The sequence below is a fragment of the Rhinolophus ferrumequinum genome, chromosome 7, assembly GCF_004115265.2.
Source record: "Rhinolophus ferrumequinum isolate MPI-CBG mRhiFer1 chromosome 7, mRhiFer1_v1.p, whole genome shotgun sequence".
In the NCBI taxonomy this organism is placed as follows: domain Eukaryota; kingdom Metazoa; phylum Chordata; class Mammalia; order Chiroptera; family Rhinolophidae; genus Rhinolophus; species Rhinolophus ferrumequinum.
Window position 1 is genome coordinate 45,137,051 of NC_046290.1, and position 17,343 is coordinate 45,154,393.

The 17,343-nt window shown below is 39.3% G+C and overlaps 1 protein-coding gene across 1 annotated transcript in view; it reads left to right on the forward strand.

Annotated features, from left to right (window-relative positions):
- The first annotated feature begins 428 nt into the window (after nucleotides 1–428).
- MCCC2 (methylcrotonyl-CoA carboxylase subunit 2) overlaps nucleotides 429–17,343 on the forward strand; it is a 54,196-nt gene continuing 37,281 nt past the window's right edge. The window contains exons 1-6 of the mRNA XM_033110718.1: nucleotides 429–733; nucleotides 5,991–6,057; nucleotides 9,458–9,542; nucleotides 11,310–11,411; nucleotides 14,285–14,412; nucleotides 16,002–16,114. Coding sequence (XP_032966609.1) covers nucleotides 605–733; nucleotides 5,991–6,057; nucleotides 9,458–9,542; nucleotides 11,310–11,411; nucleotides 14,285–14,412; nucleotides 16,002–16,114 — 624 coding nt within the window. The 5' untranslated portion in view covers nucleotides 429–604. The remainder of the gene's footprint in view (nucleotides 734–5,990; nucleotides 6,058–9,457; nucleotides 9,543–11,309; nucleotides 11,412–14,284; nucleotides 14,413–16,001; nucleotides 16,115–17,343) is intronic.

A 17,343-nucleotide genomic window follows, 5' to 3' on the forward strand; every position in this document is an offset into this window, starting at 1 on the left:
GACACTTTGTTCTCCACTGTAACCCTAGAGCAGAAGAGCACCTTACACAGGAGACATTAAAGAAACATTTGTTGAATGAATAAATATGTATCTCCTCTAAAGAGTTTTATTTCTTAAGGCAACTTAGTATCTGTTCAGTTTCCTGCTGTCATACAAGGATATGCTTTTTCAAGTCTTGGAATGCCCTTTTTATTAGCACGCGAAGAAAAAAACAATAGAAAATGAATTGAAACCAATTCTAAGGAAATTCAAAGCTAGCTCATCAATTCAGCGCCCCGGGAGGCAGGACCGCCAGGAAAGGGTCGCTCCACCCCTGGACTCGCAGTGCGGGTGGAATCGCGATGAACGGGGACTCGCGTGGCTGCACATCTGCCCCTTATTGGCTGAGTTTGGGGGGTGTGGTGCGTAGTGCCGACCAATCACGGGAGATATGCACAGGCCCGTCCCGGGCCTGGCCTGGGACTCGGATGTTTCAGGCGTCGGGTTGGGACTTCGAACGTCCGCTGAGCCCTAGCCGGAAGCAGGGAAGCCGGAGGTAAAAGCACCGGCTCCTGGCCGGCGCGGTAGCTCTCCTGCGCTCTTCCCTCGCTCGTTGCCCGCTGCCATGTGGGCCACCCGGAGGTTAGCTCTGTGGCAGTGCGCCCGCGCTGCTGCCTTCGGGCGGCGCGCCTATCACGGCGATTCGGTGGCCACGCTGGGCACCCAGCCAGACTCCGGCTCTGCCATCTACCAGGTAGGCTGGTTCGGGGCCTGGGCCTGGAGCCCCCGCGCCGAGTCTGTGATTTCCTTTATCACGTCCGCTAGTGCCATAACCACGGGAGTAAGCGCTGGCCGGAGTAGGAAACAGGTGGAGGTTGGGCACACTTTTACAGCTGCTTTTCTTTTCTCTGGAGCCCCAGTTGTGACTCTGGGACGCACTAAGGGGTCATGAAGTTAAAAAAAAAAAATTCTAGATCAAGTTCATTGTAGTTCACTTTTAGCATCAGCACTGTACTTTGTGTCTTTGAAACCGGTGGTTTTCAAAACCTGGCTTAGCATTGTCACCTTAGGAGCTTGATAAATATACAGCTGCCTTAAGCTCCACCCTGGATCTTTTTGGGTCTCTAGGGTGGGGTTCTGGTGTTTACGTGGTTAATGTCCTGAGGGCGTGGTGGCAGCCAGTTTTGGGAACTACTGGCCTAGGACTGCAAACCTTGGAGGTAGTGCTTATCAGACTTAAGTTAAATAGTTGTTAATGTTAATAGAAAATATCCCTAGGATATCTTTGAGCGGCTTTTTTTTGGAACTGGGAGATATTAGAAGATAAAAAATAATTTGCATCTTGTGAAATGTCACAGCTGGAAAATTTCACCCTGTGCCATGGTTTCTAAGCTTTTACAGATAGCATTTAAATTGGGAAAATAACTTTCAGAGAAGACATTTTAAAGAATTCCTGCCCCTGGGAAAACAAGGAAATTGAAAGACAATGTGAACCATATCTAGTGAGAGGCTTTCAGAAGTCCTTAGATTTCTTGGGGTTAAGAGAATGTTTAATTCAGAAACATTAAGTGTTTTTTTACTTTGGTCTAGGCATTATTTTAGGTATTTGGTAGATGTATGGGAATAGAATCATAATTTTGTGAGGGAGATGGACAAGGAAGGAGGTTAATGATAGTACATTGTGATAAGTGGGGTCTAAAGCTTGAAAAGGTGATTGCAGAAAACTGCAGAAAGGAAATAATTAACAAATTGGATTTTGACGGCTGGGTAAAAGCTGGCCAGGTTCAGGGGAGAAGATGGGAGGCAAGACTACAAATGAAGGGAGGTAAAAGAACATAGGTACCAAGTTGTGAAAATATATAGTGGGTGTGAGGACTTGGAAGTCATGGCTGCGGTGTGAAATCAGTGGAGTAGATGAGATTATGTGGCCAGATAAAGGAGCACCTTGAACGCATAAGCCGCCTTTAGATTTCATTTTACAGGCGGTCTGCTAAGATACTTAAGTAGAGAAGTGGCCTGATCCTGTGGAAATAGAATCCTCAGTGTGATGGCATCGTGGAGGGTGGATCGCCTGCCATTTTGAATAAATATGGCTGCTGCTTGGCTGGGTGTTCTCTTGTTTGCTCTAGGCCTTTTACTGTTTTCCAGAGCCCCTAAAAGGTTCTTTTAACCAGTTTTTGGTTGTTTTGTGATGTCTCTGTTGGACAATGAGGGCCTGGAGCTTCCTGGTCTGCCATCTTTTTGACGTCAGGTCTGGGCTGATGTTTCTGGTGGTGGCTGTAGCTAGGGGTTAGGGATGTGGGTCTGAGAATATAACTTCTTTTTCTATGTAAAATGTTTTTATCTTCAGTTCTAATTTGCACCAGTAATTAAAACAGGCAAGCAGTTGTGGTGGAAAAAGCACTAGTCTGTATTTCATGTATATTAAAAACTAACAAACAACATATTTCCATAGGGGGGAAAACACCTGGAGGGAAATACCCTAAAATGTTAACAGTGGCCCTGTCAGTGGGCAGAAGAGGCAGTGTAGCACGTTGGTTTAAGAACAAGGTTCTGGAGCTAGTGAGCCTTGGTTTGAATCCTAGCTATACTACTTGTTAGCTGAGTGACCCTGTGCCTCGGGTATCTAACAGAATTCATTGGGACAGTTAGTGATTGCTTGGGTCAATGCCTGGAATATAATAAGCCCTCAAGAAACTGTAGTTCTTGATGCTTTTCCTCCTCTCCTCAAAGTCATCTCAGGATCTGTATTTTAGCCAGCTTTTTCTTCAGTAATATTGTGTAGCAAATAATCCCAAGATCTCAGTGTCCAAAATAACAAGTATTTATTTTTTGCTCTTGGATCTGATTGTAGCAGTTCTGGTCTAGGCAGTGCATGAGATTCAGGTCTGCTCTACTTGTCTCTTATTCCAGGACCCAGGCTGAAGGGACAGTGGGTACTGGGGGAATGCTGTTCTCACAGTGGAAGGCTGGGGCACAAGAGCAGAGTATGAAAACACTTTGTAACTCTTCTTTTTTTTTTTAAGTTTCAGGTGTAAAAACAGCATAGTGATTAGATATTTATGTACCTCACAAAGTGATAACCCCAGTAAGTCTATTACCCATCTGACACTGTACATATTTATTACAGGATTATTGACTATGTTCCCTATGCTGTACTACATATCCCCATGACTTTTTAAAATTATAGTTGACATTCAATATTATTTTATATTAGTTTCAGATGTACAGTGTAGTGGTTAGACATCAGGGCAGTGATCCCCCTGATAAGTCTAGTTACCTATCTGACACTATACATGGTGACCTCTGCTTGCAATTGGTACACATCACATTTGCCCACATTCCACCGACTAAAGCAAGTAATGTGGACACGCTCATGGACTGTGGGGTGGGGAAGTATAATCTCCCAGTGAGCCTTGGCAAGGATGGGAGGGAAGAATTTTAAACAAATAATACAATTAATCTCGTTACCTAAGATGGTTGCTTAAGCTACAACTATTATGTCTGAGTTCCAGGCACAAAGTAGGAGGAAGGTGAGTAGGCAAAAGGACATCTTCATCTGCTTGTCTGCTTTTTAAGGAGCCTTTCTAGAAGTCATACCTAACAACTTCTGTCTATATTTCATTGGTTGGAATTTAGTCACACGACCATACCTGTCTACAAAAGGAAGCCAGGATATAGTACTTTTCCAGCTGGGCATGTTGCCACCTTGAATAAAACTGGGATTCCATCATCATGGAAGACTGGAAGAATGGACATGGACATGCAGCTAATACTGTCTGCCACAGATAATAAGTAGCATGGAGAGAGTGGGTGTGTTCTTCGTAAGTTATGTTGGATGTTAAAAGATTTCACTTAGGTGCATCCGTATCTTCTGGGACCTCCAGCTACAAGTAGTAAACTTTGATACAAACAACCCACAAAAGGGGGACAAAAAATAAAGCCATGCCTTGGATGAGAGATGGCACATAGGGGCCCTGGCCACAGTCCAGTTTCTCTCTGCCTAATTTTCCTAGTCACGCATGTTAGAACAGTAATACGTACTGCCTGCTCTCACTTCTCCCATAACCATGTGTTTCAGAAAGGCTTGGCAGGTAGTGACACTTTCCTTTATTTTTTAATGAGAGGCTGGCTTATCTAGGGTAAAGATCCCTTGCATAACCAGCTTTAGCTTTCATTGACGCTCTTGTAAACTGGGCAGCCTCATTGGCTGCAGTGATTGTACTTTGGGGTTTGGCTATGCTTTAATAGAGGATTACTTATTTTCTCTGTATGTGAACTGTTTTTCATCAGCTCTAAACTTTGGTGCCTGTGGTTTGCAAAGTTGGCAGATCAGCAGATAGGATGCAGGAGCGGAGCGGGAGGAGAAAGAATGAAAAATTAAAGGCACTCCAGAATCCCATCAGCCTCTAGATCTACAAGGGAAGAAGAACTTGTTAGAGGACCCTGTGGGGATGTATTTAGCACTGTGGGAAAAATCCATGGGATAAACAGAACATTTGAAGACAAAGAAGATGGAGAATTTATACTTTAGAAAAGGCTTAAGAAATACATCAGCCAGTTGTGGGTATGTAGACCTTCCATAGGATCCTATTCAAATAAACTATTAAAAAAACATCTGTCTGACAGTGGGGAAATGTTTTCGCTAATTGAATATTTGATGATATTAACAGATTATTGACATGTAACGATGCTCCTTTTGGGGATTTGGAAGCACTTATAGATGAGTGTTACATGTAGGGGTTTCTTCAGAATAATTCAGGGTGGGGGGCATAAGGGAAACAACTGGCCATTTATGGATAATAGTTGAAGTGCATTGGGTACATTTCATTATACTAGACTTTTTCTTTTTTTATATGTTTGAAAATGTCCATGAAAGAAAGTTCACAGCAATGACAACGAACCACACTAAAGGGGGCGCTGAACGTGTTAGTGAAACCCCCCACTCTGTAATTTGCCTAATGTAACCTGCCTGTTCCTTCATTTTCTAGTGCTGTTGAGCTAAATAGGACTGGGCAGGAGATAGGATGTCATGATGACTGGACGGACTTGCTGGTGAATTAGCCCCAAGTGATGTCACTGAAACCTTTTTTCTTTATCTTATCAATTTTAAACATGGAATGTTTCTTGACCTCAGGAACTCTTGGAGCTGTAGAAAATAGGAAATAATGGAGATATATTATAAAGACTGTAAATTCATCTAATTTTGAACAGTTGGAAAGCTGTTTAGTATTGTGTCACATAAAGGGAATTACAGCACCAGATGTGTTGATCACATTATGGGGAGCAAAATGTGTTAGCGGGATAAACTCTGAATTTTCAAAAATAATTAGCTACGTAAGTATTGTTCTAAAGTAATGTACTGAAAATATTTATAATACAGAATGGTGAAAAGTTAATACCTCTGCCCATTTTCCACTTTTCACTGTTTATATTTTCTTGTATGTACTCTAGAAAATTTCCAAGCATATGCAAACAGTTTTGTTCCTATTTAAACATGAAATAGGATACACTTCTTTTCCCCTAGGCTTTGTTTTTAAGTGTAATTTGTCAGTAAGCCAGTATTTCTGCATTGGGTAGAACCTCCTCAAGACGGGACAGAAAAATAAGATGTCATTCTAACCCTTAAAAGTTAAGGAACATATGGCTTATTTTTGTTAAAATAGGAAAACAAGTAGAGATCAATTAAGTTCAGTAGATGTTTGAGGGAGAAAGATATTAAAATGAGTAGGAGTGGCCAGAAATGGTGTTGGAGATGAGGAGAAACATGAATTACGCTTTAAAAGAGGGGTGAGCTTTGGATACATGGACCAGAGAGGAGTGCTGGTAGTAAAGAGCCTGAGGAAAGATAGAAGAGAGGCAGGAATTAATCTTTTCCATAGAATGGATTAGCCCAGCATGGAGACCACATGGGTTTGGCACATGATATTCTCCTTAACCCTTATTTTGGTTAAAAAAAAAAAAAAAAAAAGGTATCTGCTTTCTAGTCTCACTCTTTATTTCTGTTTTAGGAAAACTATGAACAGATGAAAGCACTAGTAAATGAACTCCATGAACGAGCACAGAAGATAAAACGAGGTAAATACTCATTTATTCTTCAATTTATGCTTTTATTAACTTAAAAATAAAAGGCCAAAGTGAGAGGCAACAAGCATTAATTTGAGATCAAAAGAATAGCTATTCTGGAAGTACGTACTGATTCAGGCTGAAACCCAAATAGTGTTCCAAATAGGTGGTGAAGATAAGGAGTATTTATGAGAAAGTTAAGGGGAATAATTACAGAAACAGAAGGAAAGAATTTCTATGGGTGTTCATAAGCTAAGGAAGGACCTTCTATAGATAGAGACAGATAAGCTAACATAGTGATGATAGTTCTAAAGAATGTCTTTAGGGGCGGCCGGATATCTCAGATGGTTAGAGCGAGCTCTCATCAACAAGGTTGCCGGTTCGATTCCCGCATGGGATGGTGGGCTGCGCCCTCTCCATCTAGATTGAAGGACCGCGACTTGGAGGTGATGGGCCCTGGAGAAACCACTGTTCCCCAGTATTGCCCAATTAAAAAAAAAAAAAGATTGTCTTTAATTTTCAGTCCTGTAGTCACGTCTGGTTTTCTGATAGCTTTGCAAATAGTTGCAATATAATGCTGCTTTAGGCCCAGTCCAAAGATAATGTTGCCTACTTTTTACATTCCAAAGGTTTGAGGAGTAAGATGTGCAAGGCAGTTTGTCTGAAATAGCAGCTCCAACTCAATTTTGAAGTGGCTCCATTTACATTAATTTTTCACACTTAATTAAAATGTCCCTTTATAGTTACTGGTTTTAGGAAAAACTGGTAGCATTAAGCTTTTAACTCCTCAAGACTGCATTTGTTGGTATGTAGACATTTTCTCCCATTACTTGGCCAGTTTTTCTGCTCACATAGCACCTCCACTATTTGGGGGAAAGTAGAAATTCAAATTCATCAATTTTTAAACTATTACTTCTTAAAGTTTTGTTTCAGCCACAGCATCACGCTCATCTGAATGTTCAAAATAGCTTCAAGAGTATGATTCCAGTTATCTTTCAGAGAAGCTTACCAGCAGGATATTTTGCCTCTCAAATCATATCCAATAGACAAAACTCATGTCATTTTTTAACACTATTTCCCCACATTAGAAGAGGGGTTCAAGATCTGTCTGGTCAAAAAGAATAACAAATGTCCACTAACCCTGTTTCTATAAGTAACTCTCCTACTTACCTATCCGTATTATTCATAATACTCAGAACTAAGTGCTTTGATTAACACAAGTTTATTGAAGGGCTGTGTTTTGATAGATTCAGAAGTGCTTATTTTTTATAAAGCTGGGTAATAATTTTATTGATACAGAAAAACCACAAATAGTTTTGGTGGTTGAAACAGGGGTTTTTAATGACCTAAAAGTAAGGCATGTGTAGTTTTTGAAGACATTTTACAGTGGAAGTTAAATTCCATGCATGTAGTTCCAACAATGCAGGTGAACAGCTGAAGTGGCCATAGATATTTGTGCTGTGCTTGCAGAGGCAGACAGCTGGGTCATGACTGCCCCCTGGTGACAGCAATTGAAAGATGCTACAAACTGTAAAATGCTTTCTCATTTCAGGGATCTTTAAATGTGAACAAACTGTATGTCTTAGAAACGATGCAGTATGATGGATGAGATAGAAGGAAACTGGCTTTTCTGGCCTTGAGTTTGTGGGAATGGAGATCATTAACACAAAATCTTTGAGAATAATCCTTGGAAAACTAAGATGTTGTGTCTCGCTGTCGTTTTGTCAGGTCCACATCTCGTAGGCCAGTTTAAATGCCAGAAGACCTTAATTCTGAGAATCTGCATCAGGATAAGCAGATTACTCACTTTCTGTTTTTTCTTAATAAAACCAGAATTCACTAGGTGTTCCAAATTGCAAATTCAATCTCTAGGCAGAATTAAGAAAGAATGATGTTGTCTTAAGTGCTTAAAAATTTTTTATCATCTCATTGTCCCCCCACCATCCCCTCTCACCTCTTCCCCTGCTAGCCCCTTAGTGGGCACTTATGTCACCTGACTCCCAAAGACCCTCACCAGGGGGCCTGGCCTTCCTTAGAGTGCTTTCAGTTCATTTTTCTTTTACTATTTACTTTTAAGCAGCTGTGTTAAGGTATAATTTACATACGATGAACTGCATCATTTAAAGAGTGCACTTTGCGTTTTGACAGATGTATACACCCATGAAACCATCACCGCAATCGGCTCAATGAACGTTTCACTCCCAGAAATTTCCTCTGCCCCTTTGTCACCCTCGCCCTGTCCCCCTCACTCCTTCTTGTACCCTTAAATGCACTTCAGTAGGGAACTCTGTGTTAACTGTGGTTGGGAGAAACAAGAAAAGCGTTGGCTTGATTACACTATTTTATATCTAAATCTTTCCCTTCCAGAATTATTTGTAACTTTAAGGCAGATTTAATCTTAAAAGTATGCCATCCACTTCTTCAGGAAAAAAAAAAATCCCCTTAGATACAGGAAAGAGTACTGGTTTGAAAAATACAGTCATACTTGGAACCTTATTTGAAATAGATATGACTTATTTTCTCACTTAAAAAGCAAAGAAACAGCTTTCTTACATAGCTGAACATTTTATTAGAGTATATTAGGATGAACTTCTTGGGCAACAGGGAAAAAGAAGCATTTTAAGGTACAGTTTGATCCTCCTTATCTGTTACCTTGGTTTGCCGAGAGTGGGTTATTGGTATTCCCAAGACCCGGAGCCCACAGCTCCAAGGTGGGCGAGGTTTGGTGTACCTCTCACCCCAAGCGGCTGCATCAGGCTGCCTCAGCGGACTCTTGAAGTATTGTAATTTTCTTTGTGTGGAACAATGTCAGGAAGCACCAAAGACAATCTCTGAGTCAAGACACTAACAAAAAAAGGGGACTTTTAAACTGCTGCAGAAGGTGTTACATTCTCTCCAGTTTGGAGACAGCCTAAAAAGTTATGGGTCACTAATGGCCCCCCTAGGTAAGTTTCGCTGTGCTTATGAAAGTCATTTCTAAAATAGTGCTTTTTACCTGGTACAGAGGAAGTTAGGAAGTTTTCAAATGTCATATAGCACAGTGTTAGATATTTGGAGTAGCTATTTAATAAATGTGGAGATGAGGCAGTGTTTGCAATGCATGAGTTGCAGAAAAAATACTATATTACTTCTTTAAGTAATTACTAGTGAATTCAGAAAGTGTATGATATGCTGTGAAATTAGGAATAGATTGACTTTTTAAAAACGCCATTTTAATTATTTACTTCAGAAAATTGGCAGCTTGTAAAGTGAGTGATCTGAAAAATTAGCCATTTCTCACAGGATACGTTGAACTTTTAAAAGTTCTATATTTTGGATCGAGTGTTATATGTTTTTCTGGCATTAAGTTAAATGGAGACCTTATATATCAATCTAATCCAATTCTGTTTTATCATATCCTAATTTATCATAGGAGGTGGTGAGAAAGCCCGAGAACGTCACATATCAAGAGGAAAACTGTTACCCAGAGAAAGAGTCGATGGTCTTTTGGACCCAGGGTTGGTATATACCGAAGTCCTAGCTCAGTGTTCTCTATTCTATGGTACTTTCTTAGACAGTTTTATAAATCAGTGATTTTAAAATCTGGTTCTTAGTATCCTATTCAACAACAGATGTTTATTGAGAGGCTACTGTGTGTCAGGCACTGTTCCAGGTGGGGTGCTAGGAATACATCAATGAACAAAATAGACAAAGATCCTTGCCCAACTGGGGTTTACATTGTAGCAGAAGGACACTGAAAATAAATGATACACATCGTAAATTATGCAGTATGTTAAAACTGGTAAATGTCATAGGAAGAAGAAAAGGTAGACTAGAGTAAAGGACCAACAGATGAGGGTCAAGTTGCAATTTTAAATGGGGTGTTTAGGGTAGGCCTCATTGAGAAGGTGACGTTTGGGCAAAGATTTGAAGGAGTGAAGACAGACAGCCCTGTAAATACTGGGGAAAGAATGTTGCAGGCAGAGGAAATGAGCAGTGCAAAGGCCCTGGTAGGACTGTACTGGATATGCTGATATGCCCAAGCAGCCAGGAGGCCCGTGCGGTTGGGAATAGGACAGGAAGGGGAGAGTAGTACCTAGGAGATGGGTCGCATTCCTTAAGATCTTGTATCGGCCAGCGTAAGAGTTTTGACTCAGACTCTGAAAGAAATGGGGAGTTTTTGTGGGACTTTTAATGTTTGGAAAGAGTTATTCTGGCTGCTATGTTGTGAGTAGACTGGGCAGCAAGGGTGGGAGCACTGAGCCCAGTTAGAGGGCAACTGAAGTGATTCAAGAGAGACATGCTGGTGGCTTGGACAAGGGTACGAGTGGTGGAGATGATGAGAATGTCAGGTTCTGGGTGTGTTGCCAAGAGAGTTGGCCCAACGGGATTTCCTGAAGGACTGGCTTGTGGGGTGCTGGAGAGAAGGAAAGGAAGATTCCAAAAGTATTTTTCGTGACATCCATGCACACACCCAACCCAGAGATAAACACTGCTAGTAACACCCAGCATATATCCTTCTAGACCGTTTTTATTCATATGTGTGTTAGACACATCGTTTTTTAAAAGAAAAATGTAATCATACTAAATGTGAGGTTTTATAACCTTCCCCCCCCCGCCACTTACTGTATCTTGAACATTTAAGTAAGAGCGAGCTAGAATAATGGAGTAGGTAAGAGCCTGGTCCTAGATTGCTATTAAAACCCAGCTCGGGCACTTAGCTAGGTGTGAAACTTTAGACACGTGACTTAATCTCTGTGTTTCAGTTTCTTTATCAGTCACTAGGGATCATAATAGGATCCACCTCAGAAGATAGTTCTTAGGAGTAAAGGAGTTAGGCGTCTAAAAGTCCTGGAAGAGAGCCTGGCACGTGGTAAGTGCCACGTAAGTTTCAGGTGCTAGTCTCTTTCTATGTTAATAAATACATTTGTACAACATCTTTTAAAATAAGTACCTAGTGTTCTATTGTGTGGCTATACCTTATAAATCCCCACAGTATTCACACTAGATTTTGTTTTAGATATTCTTCTTTTTGTAGATTTTATATACAACATGCATATTTGAAACATTGACTCATTAAAGAAAAATATCTTCTTTTTCCACATGTAACTGTTTAAATATATATATATATAATGTACATATATATACTGTTTAAATATATATAATGTATAAATATATAATATGTATGTGTAACATACATATATATATATATATATATATATATATATATATATATATATATATAAAATAACTTTAATCCAAACAATATCCTTTCTTCCCCTCAGGTCTCCGTTTCTGGAATTATCCCAGTTTGCAGGTTACCAGTTATATGGTAATGAGGAGGTCCCTGCAGGTGGCATTATTACAGGCATTGGGAGAGTATCAGGGTGAGTATTCCACTTACACTCAATCTTGTGGGTCAGGAAGAAGATTGACAAGGCACAGGCATCCACCACTCACTGCTTTGCATATTAGCATGCAAATTGTATGCTATTGATGTTATTTAGGACTGAAGCTTTTTATGGAGACATGTATTAGATTCATCTGTGGAGCTTTAGAGACAAAAATTGAGGGGAAAAAAACCCTAGCAAAGATCCCGGGGTCCCAATCCAGACCTCCAGGTGTGGGCTTGGCTTGTATGGTTTTCTAGGCTCCACGGTGATCTCTTTACATCTAGGGAGAAAACCACTGTCTTAGAGGAGCAGCTCTCTAAGTAAGGAGTAGCTCTCCAAGGTAGCATCAGCATCACCTGAGAACTTGTTAGAAATGTAGATTATCAGGTCTTCCCAAGAGGCACTAAGTCACATTCTGGGGGTGGGCCCCTGGAGTCGGTGTTCTCAAACCACTGTGGACTTAGGGAATCTAGATGTTAAATGCATTTGTATATATTTGTGTATGATCTCATGTTTTCTGTGAAGTGACCATGCCTGGTACTGTGATAAACACTTCCTGCTGATTAGTTGTTTTCATCCTCACCACAGCTCAGTGAGAATGGGTGTTACTGTCATCATTATTCTGCAGATATGGGAACTGTTTAGAGTGTGAAATAACTTGTCCAAGGTCAAGCCACTGGCAAAGCTCAGCTTTGACCTTAGGCAGTTGGACTCTGGCCTGATACAATTGCGTTTGATTCAGAAGCCGGTGGGCGGTGTGTGTTCCTCCACCTTCTCCTCAGCTCTGTGCCTCTAAGGAAGTGCAACTATAGCCATTCACCATTGTTGCAGAGCTGGTCCCAGGCATTCCTGGTTTCTACTGTGTAAGCTTAGCAGCTGCAATGGTAGGGGAACTCCTAAGGGGATAGGCCTGGGGCCTGAGTCCATTGCCCGGTCACAGTGTGGACTCTGAGTAGAAGGCCTGGTTCCTGTGCCCATCTTTGAAGATGGGCTTTGGGGTCAAGTCCCACCCACATGGGCAAAAAATAGAGCACAGCGTTAAAATTAGAGACGAGCCTGTTTCTGAAAGAAAGTTTCATTCTGTTGCCAAAATAAGAGATGCTGGATAGGCAAACCAATAGATGTACAATACGATACTTTTCTGGACTGATTTTGTTTCTCCTTCTGTAACGGGTCTGTGACCTTTTAATAGTAGAGTAATAGTCGCTGTGTCACTTGTTCAAGGTCATGTACGTAGCAAGTGGCGGAGCCAGAATTTCAGCCAAGCTTTGATTGACTTTACAGCCTGGTCTCCGCCCATCACCAGAGCTTCTTAAGCTTTTCCTGCAGCACCGCAGGGCAGCCACCAGCCTGAAGCCTAAATTCCCTTTCAAGTCTAGTTTGTTTAATGTTAAAGTAATGAAAAGTTTGCATTCCAGTCATAGAAAAAGGCTTTATATGACCTGTCCAGGTAAGAAATGTCCTAACTTGTAGAGGATTTATCTAAGAGTTTGTTTGAGACAAACATATGCCAGGACACACTATCTCGAATGCTCCAGAGAATGACAATTTTGCAGCTTTTTAAAAATACATTTGAAATGAAGGAAGGAATTTAGGAAGATTACATGGAGGTGGGGAAAAAGCAAGGTGGGGATTGGATTACAGGATACTTAACAAGATTATGTGCTTTTTTGGAGGGTGGTTACAGTTTATTTCTAGGTGTGTTCACCTAGATGCATAGAAACAATGGACAGAGCTTGCTTAAGGCAAAGATAAACCTTTTACTAAAAAGTTTATGCCTGGGGTGTGACTGCCTGCCATGACTTGCCCAGTGAGGAATTTATGATCAGATCCCCCGTGAGGTTACTTTCCATAGAGCCCCTTTTTCCCCGCCCACAGATCTAATGAATACAATTGAGGCTCCAGGGAGAGCAGCCCTGTTACGCTTTGGAGAGCACTGCACTGCAGGCCACGTACCCTAATCTGAGAAGCACTGCACAAGCCCAGGCTGTGTGCTCAGTTCCTGTTCTCTACTTTCAACAGAGATTCAATGAGTTACTTTTTTAGAATTCTAGAGAATATAAAATGTGATCGCAGAAACATCATCAATATAAAGAAGATTAAGTTTTGTAAAGAGGACACTGTTCTTTCAAGTTTCAAGTGAACCTCTGATCTTCAGGTTTCCTGACAAGTTATGCAGTTTCTCTAACTGGCCGCCTGCATTCCCCACTCTGCTGCTCAGTGTGTGACTTGTGGGCTGAGGTACCCATCAGCATGGTTTTGAGGAGAAAGGGCACGTTGTAGTATATGTTTCCAATATACTATTTTAAAGTTTGCGTCTGTTGTCACTTTGAGAAAGATAAATGGTGTATTTTAAACTTCTTTTAGTTTTATAGAAAAGCATATGGCCATATTGGTGAACTTTTGAAAACGTAAAAAAGAAATACTCGTGATGGGTTAGTTTTCATTTTGGCAAAGTACCTTCCTTAAAGGAAACATGAAGGTTTATTATGATAGGTTTTCTCACTCTTGAGACTTGGATTTTTTTTTTTTATTATCTTGTTCAAATACCCTCCTATTCAAATAAGCATTATGAAATGTGGCTTAGGGTGTTAATTTTTCACTACTAATACAGGACTGATGACTCTATAAAAATTAAGTGTGAGTTTGTAAACTTGTTAAAAGCGATCATTTTATATTATATAAATGAACATATGAATTGTGATTAAATCTTGCTTTTGTATCCCAAGATTGTGATATAATGACTGTCATTGGTGATATGTACTAGAAGTTGAAGGTGGCAGTGGAGTGTCATGGAATGTGGTGTAGTTGGTCTTTAACTTTGAAGAAATCTCTCATTTTCTTTCCATGAAATTTCTGCCTTTCAGAGTAGAATGCATGATTGTTGCCAACGATGCCACTGTCAAAGGAGGTACCTACTACCCAGTGACTGTGAAAAAACATCTACGGGCACAGGAAATTGCAATGCAAAACAGACTCCCTTGCATCTACTTGGGCAAGTCACAGTAGTTGTAAAATAAACTATTTTTAGCTGGTAAAATATAAGACTGTTTAGAAGGCTATTTATATGACATTATCAATTAGTATTTATAATTGTTCGTTTCTCCCATTATTACAAAAGAAATGCATGTTCTTTGCTGGAAACGCTGGGAGATAAAGTAAACAAGGACTACCCATAATAACTTCACTGAGGAATAACCTCTGACAGTATTTTGGTGCATGGCAGTTTTTTCTCTACACGTGTATTTTCTTTTTTTCTGTATATTTTGTTTTTCTGTTAACCATAATGAGTTCAAACTATGAACAAATAGTGGCTAATATTTATGGATCTCTTGAGTGCCAGATGCTATGTTAAATGTTTGAGTGTGTTTCTAATTTGAGCAGATATTAAAGAAATGTAATTTTTTAAAATTTATTTTTCTATTATAATTGATATATAATATATTAGTTTCAGGTATACAGCATAGTGATTAGATATTAATATTGATTGGACGTTACAAAGTGATCACCCCAATAAATCTAGTAAGGAAATTTAATTTTCAATAAAAATAAATTTATATTTAAAATTAAAATAGATTTAAATCTGAGGATGTTTCAAAAAAGAATATCAAAGCAAGGCAGTATAGAATTGCCACTTCTGGATGGAGATTGGTTTAGTTTGGTAACACGCCAATATATATTGTTCATTTATGTGGGTATTTGAACAGGTACTGATGCAGAGATTTTTTTTTCCCTATGAAAGTGAATTTACCTGGTTGACTTACACTATGAAGTACTTTGCACATACAGAATACAGCAAATGAGGCCCTGCTGCTTGCAGGTGCTGTGCCAACTCTGTGGGGGAGGCCGTGAAGAGTATTATGTTGTTTCTGTCTTGATTGGAGTCAGGATATAATGTATCTGTTAACAATAGGAGCCTTATGATTGTATCCAAGAGTGATAAGAATAGGACTAGCTAACTTTTTGTAGCTTTACTGTGTGCATTCACAGTATGTGCTGAACTAAGTGCATTACACACATTATTTCGTGTTATCCCAGTAACAACTATATGGGATAGCTACTGTTGTTACCTTCATTTCACAGATGAGGAAACCAAGACATAGAATGTCTAGGAAAAAGGCCTGTATATAGTAACTGAGCTCTGTTTTGAACTCAGCTGATATTCTTATCCACTACTCTAATCTGCAGTGAAAACAATACCAAAAGGCAATATGTGATAAATTGTCACATGAATTGCATAGGTGGTTTTTGTATTAATTTAAAAGAGAGATACTTTTTTTAGCTGAACTGGTTAAGCATATATGGTGTTTCTGGGACTTTAGCTGGTCCTCAAAGGAGAGAATGTCCTACACATTTCAAGTGGAGTTTTGTGCAGGGGTAGGAGAGCCAAATGGACTTGAAGAAAAAACAGAGAATCCTTTTGGCTGCATTGGGGGACTGGAGAAAGGTGCTGCAGAATAGTTTAGAACGATAGGGCAAGTTTTTTGTGAATGGGATTAAGAACTGCTGCTGTCATTGATACAAGTCTTCCTGTGTGTCGCATATTTTGTTCATAGAGATGTATTTATTTCTGTCATTTCTCAGTTGATTCAGGAGGGGCAAACTTACCTCGACAAGCAGAGGAATTTGCAGATCGAGATCACTTTGGCCGTATATTTTATAATCAGGCAATTATGTCTTCTAAAAATATTGCACAGGTAATTTCTCATTAATGAGATATATTGCTTTTTGCTCCAAATGACTTTACTAAGTAGGTACTCTGAGATAACTTAAAACAGAAGTTAATTCAAGGTTTAGTTTTTTTCCATAGAAAATATCTTAAGGTTACCTCTAGTTAGATACTTTTGTTAATTATGGGAATACACTTATACTGTTATAAAGGTTATTCACCAAAGAAAAAGAGTTTTTAAAAACAATGGGCTCTGAGTAATCATTTTTTTAGGACTGGACTCTGTTGAAACGCTAGTATATGTGTGAGGAGACATGTAGTAGAAAGTTGTATTGTTTGTTACAGCAAAAGTTAAACAGCAACTTAAATGATCGTTAATGGGAGATTAATAATACAATTTTTAACTGTTAAAGTCAATGAACTAGAATTGCATGCATCAACGTAAATAAGTCTCAAAAGTATGTTGAGAAAAAAATAGTGGAATAAATATACAGCCAATTGTTATATATGTAAAGCTTAAATATATCAAATAATACTGTCTGTTATATGGCTAAACATGTACATGTGAATGATACACTTACCTTTAAAACAATGATTACCTTTGAGGTGGAAGGGAGGAAAAAGGGGTCAGGTAGGAGGTATGTAGAGGCTTTAATTATATCTGAAATACTTTATTCCTTAAAAATATCATTTAAATTTGGCCGATTGTCAAGATTTATTAAGATTTGGTATTAGGTGAAAGGACATTTATTTTTCTTTAATGGTTTTTACATGTTTGAAATATTTCATAATACTGATGCTACTCCTTTGTTTATGTTGTTACTGGATTTTTTAAGTTTGTAATATTTTTAATCTTCTAATTTGTCTTCACTTGCAATTACTACATCTCTTCTTTTTTCTTTTCTATCAATAGGGTATGTTGTTACTATTATATATTTTACTGTTGTGCAGTGACCTTGCCTATATCTCTATGCTTTATTTATCTAAATAGAAACCAGCTTTGCTTAATTTTGCATAAATGGCTCTTCAATTATCTGGTATGAAATTGTTATTGTGATCTTTTGTTTTATAGGGGAGGTTAGCCCATTTAATCTGGTATTATAATTTATATAGTTGTACTAACCTTGCATTAGTTTCCTAGGACTTCTATAATGAATTACTACCAACTGAGTGGCTTAACTGAACAGAAATGTATTCTCTCACGTTCTGGAGGCTAGAAGTCTGAAGTCAAGGTGGTAGCAGGACCATGCTCCCTGA